Source organism: Zeugodacus cucurbitae, chromosome 2 (genome assembly GCF_028554725.1).
Source record: "Zeugodacus cucurbitae isolate PBARC_wt_2022May chromosome 2, idZeuCucr1.2, whole genome shotgun sequence".
Lineage (NCBI taxonomy): Eukaryota > Metazoa > Arthropoda > Insecta > Diptera > Tephritidae > Zeugodacus > Zeugodacus cucurbitae.
The window spans coordinates 74,497,493-74,504,042 of record NC_071667.1 but is presented as its reverse complement, the minus strand read 5'-3'; the positions used below and the strand labels follow the sequence as shown (position 1 = coordinate 74,504,042).

At 34.1% G+C, this 6,550-nt stretch overlaps 3 protein-coding genes across 6 annotated transcripts; all 3 read left to right on the top strand.

Moving 5' to 3' along the window:
• The first annotated feature begins 184 nt into the window (after nucleotides 1–184).
• Nucleotides 185–2,020, top strand: LOC105216120 (uncharacterized). Of its 2 annotated transcripts, none has more exons than XM_029042768.2 (4): nucleotides 185–495; nucleotides 582–852; nucleotides 921–1,046; nucleotides 1,204–2,020. In XM_029042768.2, exons 1-4 carry the CDS (start codon nucleotides 457–459, stop codon nucleotides 1,860–1,862), a joined length of 1,095 nt encoding a protein of 364 aa, XP_028898601.1. In that variant the 5' UTR covers nucleotides 185–456; the 3' UTR covers nucleotides 1,863–2,020. The 2 variants fall into 2 exon arrangements, with proteins under 2 accessions (XP_028898601.1, XP_011188740.1); XM_011190438.3 differs by having other exon boundaries at nucleotides 190–495; nucleotides 918–1,046; nucleotides 1,204–2,018.
• A 228-nt stretch (nucleotides 2,021–2,248) lies between these two features.
• On the top strand, nucleotides 2,249–3,148 carry LOC105216121 (uncharacterized). Its single transcript, XM_011190439.3, has 3 exons — nucleotides 2,249–2,554; nucleotides 2,619–2,829; nucleotides 2,889–3,148. Exons 1-3 carry the CDS (start codon nucleotides 2,382–2,384, stop codon nucleotides 3,060–3,062), a joined length of 558 nt encoding a protein of 185 aa, XP_011188741.1. The 5' UTR covers nucleotides 2,249–2,381; the 3' UTR covers nucleotides 3,063–3,148.
• Nucleotides 3,149–3,506: 358 nt separating this feature from the next.
• Nucleotides 3,507–6,415, top strand: LOC105216124 (uncharacterized). Of its 3 annotated transcripts, none has more exons than XR_008472157.1 (5): nucleotides 3,507–3,888; nucleotides 3,950–4,160; nucleotides 4,227–4,330; nucleotides 5,310–5,381; nucleotides 5,441–5,580. XR_008472157.1 is itself a non-coding variant. In XM_029042776.2 (5 exons), exons 2-5 carry the CDS (start codon nucleotides 5,378–5,380, stop codon nucleotides 6,328–6,330), a joined length of 555 nt encoding a protein of 184 aa, XP_028898609.1. In that variant the 5' UTR covers nucleotides 4,263–4,330; nucleotides 5,310–5,377; the 3' UTR covers nucleotides 6,331–6,415. The 3 variants fall into 3 exon arrangements, 2 of the variants coding, with proteins under 2 accessions (XP_028898610.1, XP_028898609.1); XM_029042776.2 differs by lacking the exons at nucleotides 3,507–3,888; nucleotides 3,950–4,160 and adding exons at nucleotides 5,709–5,916; nucleotides 6,172–6,415 and having other exon boundaries at nucleotides 4,263–4,330; nucleotides 5,441–5,624; XM_029042777.2 differs by lacking the exons at nucleotides 5,310–5,381; nucleotides 5,441–5,580 and having other exon boundaries at nucleotides 4,227–4,554.
• The last annotated feature ends 135 nt before the right edge of the window (nucleotides 6,416–6,550 follow it).

The following is a 6,550-nucleotide window of genomic DNA, read 5'->3' as shown; positions in this document are numbered from 1 at the left end:
ATATTTATGTATCTTATTAAAAGAACTAATATATGTTTAAAGGTATAAGTCAGTTATTGGTTATACAAAACTGCCACTCTATATTTTAATGACGATTATCAAGTCAAGTAAAATTATAAAACACGCATATTAATTCGGCAAATGTCAAACAACATTTTAGTTATTCAGTTTAAAAAAAAATTAAGAGTTAAATAATTAAAAAATAATTTAGCGGATAATTACAATAACCTTCGTGTTTTTTGGCAGACATTTATCGATACTTACAATTGTGAATCTATTACAAAACTTATTTGTGTTTGTCAAAAATTCTTGTCGTTTGGAAAATTTGTAATTGCAAAATTTATGTTCCCTCGTCGCTCCGTTTGGAATATATCTCAGTTTATAAATACTAGATTAGTTAAAAAAGATTGGAAATTTTACAAGAAAACGTATTAATTCATTGTCTACTAATAAAACATGTCAAATTACACGAAATGGCTCGACATATCGCCTAACGTAAGTATAGCTTTCATTATGAAAAGGCGCTCTCTTTGCAAATAATTAATAGTAACGGTTATATATTTGCTTTGGTCGTATATTAGGGTGGCGATTTGGATGAACTAATCCAAGACACGAGTTTACTAATAGCATCCGTAAACAATATGTTGGATCAGACTCAAAGCACACCACAAGGCACGACGACATCGCTGGGGCGTAGATCCTATAATAGCAGCGACAGTAGCGGAATACTTGGTGGTGCACATTCCAATTCCAGCTCGCCAAAATCGCCGAAAACTCCGCGTTTAAGCTTACCCGCTAGAGCAACGGTGCCCACGCCATCAAGTAGAGAAATTGACCGAGAAGTCAATCGAAGTGAATTAACACTAAATGTCAATTTTTATTGTGATTTTTTTCAAAATAATTTTCTGCATTTTTAGTAGATCGTTTTTGTGAAATGTTGGAACACAATTTACGCACTGTAGCATCGGAACAAGAGCAACTCATTGGAAGGCGTCTGGGGGCAATGTCGCCAACTAGTCCGCGCCGTGGACCACTGATCAGTGCTCGTAAGTAAAGTTGTTAAACAACAAACTTAAATTATATATTAACACTTCATTTCATTGTATCACTAATAGAATTTGTTATTTCGTTCAAATGAGTCATTTAGATCCAATTGTATGCTATTATACAAACACTAATGTTCAATTCAATTATACAAACTAGGCGGCAGGCGGACAAATCGCGTACGTGCTCCAACACCAGATGAAGTAATCGATTTAAGTGATTCAATGTATTTCCCTCCACTACCGCCACCTGCTCATCTATTGAATGTAAGCGACGATGTCATACTAGTGACACCAAACGATGAAGAAGTAGTTGATCTATGCACACCAAATTTCCGTCGAAATAATGCACGCTCAAGAAATAGTATTAATAGTAGAAGACCAGCGAATGCCACTGAAGATAATATAACACGTCGACGTTTGACGGCATCACGCCGCTTGGGTTCTATAAGCGGTGATAGAGCATCAACACGTCGTTCAATTTCTTCAACATCATTGCAAAATGGAGGCAGCTCGTCCGGTAGTTCCATCTCAAAAACAACATCAACAACAAACATTGGCTGCTATGCAGATAAAACCAAAGAGAATGCATTGTCGCCTGGTGCGCAAGCTGAAAATTCGAATACTGTTGAAAGTGAGCGTATACCATGCATGTGTGCTGTATGCATGGAAAGCTATGTCAATAATCAGCCCACATCCACCAAGTGTGGTCATGTTTTTTGCGCTAAATGCATACGCGAGGCTTTGCGTCTGACACGCAAGTGTCCCATGTGCAACACAAAGATCACACCAAGCATGCTATTCCGTATATATATTTAAATAATTTATTAATAAACTAAAACACTACTTATAAATTAAACTGTTAACCGTAACCATTAGAATGTTTATTGCTTTTCATAAAAATTCCATAATTTGTTTAAACCATTTATTTGCTCAGGAAGTTAAGTTTGTCATGTGTGTAATGATAATAGTAAAACATAAGTTTTTTTTTTTCCAAAACATTTATATAATTTTTTTTCAACTAAACTCATGTACAAACACATTTATAGAATATAGAATTTATAAAAAAAATATGCTGCATTTTCTCTTGTGGGCCTCTGAAAAAGTGTCATGCGATATATTTTTTTAGTTTTCATGGGGAAAAACACTTCAATGGTGCAGTTAGCCATGACGTTGTGTAAAAAACGTATTTGAAGCCAATTTTCTGTACAAAAAAATTCAGTTTCGAAAAAATATTTGCTTTAGCACCACATACTGTATAAATTCCTTAGCACTCGTCATTATTTTAGCGTTGTTTTAATTGCTTAAATTAATAAAAAATTCAAATTAAAATAGAATATGAAGTCAGAACATCGTTTTACCGGTCGTGCGCGTGCCAGTTTGCCACAAATCGTTTTGCGTGTGCAATTATATGAAACAAATTTTACCGCTGTGGAAGTGGCCGCCTTAAGGGCTGCTTGGACTTTGATTGAGCCCAAAATTAAGAAGATCTCCAGAAATATTGCTTTCGAGTATCATTGAAATTTACAGCTATTTTTATGTACTAAATAACATTTGTTGTTGTTTTTATTTTAGTGCCTATACGGATAACCCGATATGGGTCGAATTCTTTCGCTTTGAGAACAAAATCGATGGTAAAATTATGATACTCAATCCATTATGGCTGCTGAATATTTACGGCGATATTATAAAGTCCAATTTGTGCACGAATTACGCGGTCGCCAAAATAGTGCGTCCGATCTTGGAAGCGCAGTTGAGTCAATTTCTGCCAATGCCACATCTGGCGGTAATTCACTTGGCATATTGTACTTTCCTTCGTAGTTATGTGTCCGTCTGTTCTTCCAGTTTCTGCTTGAGTATGTGGAGCGCGGTATATACAATGAACTGAAGGATCATTTGTCACCAACAACATATTCGGGTTTTGAGAAATTGTACAAAACTATGCTCTATTTTTTGAGGTTAACAGAGCAAAGGAGTGTGGTGTTATCGACAGCAGCACCGTGGGAACCTTTGAACTGACACTAGTATGAGTTATTTCAGGGAGAAATTATTTATGTAAAAATTCTGGATTCGAAAAAGATAAAAAATAAATAAAATTACAAAAGAATTAAAAAAAAATTGCCAAATCGATTCGACCCAGCTGTGCCCAGGACAGTAGGATTCATTATAAAGGCATAGAGGTAGGTGAGATTTTGGAGTGGTCCCGGTTTTGTATACGAACAAGTTCAATTCGACGTCGTTCTTAAAGTTATTTGTGGCTTGTTTTCTTAATATTTCTATTCTTTATAAAAAAATTATAACAAAAATAAAAAAATTAAGAAAATAAAATTCTGAATTCTTCATTCACTTGTTGTTCCATTGCTCATTGGTCCCCTGTAAGGTGTAATGCTTCAAGAAGTTTACAAAATGTGAACACACACACACACTTTTTATGTGTTCTATTGAGCAGTAATATTTTTTATATTTTTTATAAAATATTTTTTTATATATTTTTTATAAAACATAATTTGTAGTAAATAATTTCAATATTATTTGGAAATAAATAGTCGTTAACTATGTAAAGTCCATAAAATTTGCTAAGTACGCGACAAAATTAAAAAAAAAATACAAAAATAGTGCAAATACCAAAAAAAAAAAAATAGAAAAAGTGCAGACCTCTATGTTCTACCATGAAGTCGTCGTCACTACGTCATAGCAAAGGAAAGTCTTTAGTTTCCCGACGATCCTCTCCCATCCACGATACATTTGATCATGGTTTGTCCAATTTAGAATTGGTAGCTTTACAGAAAGCATGGCGAATGCTGGAACCAAAATTGCGCAAACTCTCCACTGATATAATTATGGAGTAGGTGAATTCATTACTTATAGCAAATACTTAATTACATTTTGCATTACTTTAAAACTAGCCTCTACTCGGAGCATTACGAGATAATGGATAAGTTTCGCGATGAAGACGGTAAATTGTGTAATTATGAGCTGATAAATCACTCAATTTGGCTCTTACACCTTTATGGGTCGATCATAAATAACAAGGTGGATCCATTTAAAACTAAGAAAATACTGGAGCCGTTGATAGAGAAGTTGAAAATGTACTCGATGGATGTGAATTCCGTAAATGTATGTGTCAATGATTTTTTATTTAATTAAATTATTTATTAATGTCTGTTTGTTTATTTATGGCAGCTCCAGTTGGATTGCACTAAAAAATATATATTCTCTGAACTACGTAATTCCATATCACCAACATCCGTGGAGGCCTTCAGTAAACTTAACCAAACTATCGTCAAGTATGTTCATAAAAAGCTTAATTAACTAAAAACTAAGAGCAGATTTGGGTAGAATAGATGTTAATAGGTGCTTAAGATGATCTCGCTTTTGCAAAAACTCGACCAATAACATAAAAAAAGTAACAACGTGAATTACAGGCATAATAAGTCAAATAAGATTAATAAAAATATATATTCGAAAAAACTTCCTAAGCATAGCAATAAATACGGCAGTAATTATTTATATAATTTTTTTTTTTATTTATCGAATTCTCAGAGGTCGAATGATAAGAATGAATTGGAGTATGACAATACAATAATGATAAAGTACTTTATTATACTAAACAACTGTCAAACTTCTGTCATTCATGACGTCACGAACTAACGAGGTTTTCTGTGAAATGAACTCATAATGGGACGGAACTATCCTAGGAGCTGGAGCAAATAGGACTCAGCTGTAAGAGTTTTGAAGCTGACCTAACCGAACCTTAATATCATTCTCACCTTCTTGATTAAACTGAATATACTATGCAAAGAGCATTTAGATAAATGAGAATCTCCCAAGTTCATTATCTCTTATAACAATCCTATTTTTGGTAAATGAAGGACACAAAAGTATCAAAAATCCATCGAGTAAGTCTCGAGGTTTTGCAAAACTCTTAAGTTAGGATAGGTTAGGTGAATATATTTATGTCTAATGAAGATAGAAGTGTGAGAGAGAGAGGCAGAGAGAGAGAGAGAGAGAGAGAGAGAGAGAGAGAGAGACAGAGAGAGAGAGATAGAAAGATAGAGAGAGAGAGAGTGCGATCTTAGAAGCGATGCAAAAAGTTCTGGATGAGCTAGACAATGCCAGAGATAAATACAGTGGTATGCTATAATTTTTTGAAGATATTGGCACATTGACACAATACTGAACCAGAATAATTGACAATCTTCATTTAATTTGAGTTCACTGCCTTTTCATATTGATCAGAAATAATAAAAACTTCATATTTTTTAGCTTCTACACGCAGACGTGAAAATATTATTATTAATAAAAAATACAATTAACCGCAGAAATCTCCAAATATGGGTAAACTTGCGAGACACTATCTTTAGCACATCTTAACTAAACGCATACCTCCACTATAGGTTCATATATTGAAGCAACTGCGAAGAAAACGCCGCCGGTATTCCCAAGAGCCTTGGAACCGTACGACATACGACCGGTGGCAAATGAGTTGGGTTTGACAAGTACGGAGCGAAAATCACTGCAGAATGGTTGGACTATAATAAAACAAAAGCAACGTCGTGCTGCACTCAATATCTATGTTAAGTAAGTGGCTTTTAGAGGTGGAGGTAGTAGAAAGGAGGATGTCTCTTTTGCGTCCCATCTTTTAATATTTTTTTATATTTTCAGTTTCTTCACTGGACATGAGGATCTCTATGAAATATTTCGCTTTAACGGTACTTTGGACATTGGGTTCGCCAGTCAACATCAAAAAGATGTGCTCACCGTCTTCCAAATGATCTTCGAGCAGCTGGATAATGCACGCTTCGTCAAGACAATGATGAAAGAGTTGGCGCTTAGACATCAAGCTTCCGCGGTCACCAATACAATGTGGCAGGTGAGTGCGAAAGAAGTTGTATGAGGGGTATGTGTTGAGTTTTCCAACTACTTATTTGGACCGACATGGCTCTCTTTAGTGGACTGGAAAGAGTGCCGACTATAAATATTCCTATTCTATGGTAATTGGAACCTTTGAAGTTCCTGAATGGGAGTATAAAATGATAGTTCTGCTGCAAGATTATTCTAGACAATTGAAGACTCGTTTTGAAAAAATCACATAGCTCTTAAGCTGGTTTCTTCCTCTTTTTTCCAGCTGTATGCGAATGAAGTAAAGCACTACTTTTTGAAGACCTTAAATGATGCGCTTTCGCCAACGTTTGTACACGCTCTGGAGACATTAATTAATTATATTTGCGATTTTAATGAACTCACTGAGTCTAGGGATGAACAGAGCCTTACTGGACCTGCTTGAAATTATGTAATGAATTGTATTATCACCTATCAGGATCTGCTCAAGGAATGGCTAATATAATAATACGTTTTTAAGATTTTTTTTTTAATAAAAACCACTTTTTATATAAAAAAATATTTTTAATTTTTTTTATAAAAATTTATTTTTTATAAAAAATAATTTAAAAAAAATTTTAATTTTTTAATTAATAATTAAAAAAATGTATATTTTTTAGAAAAAA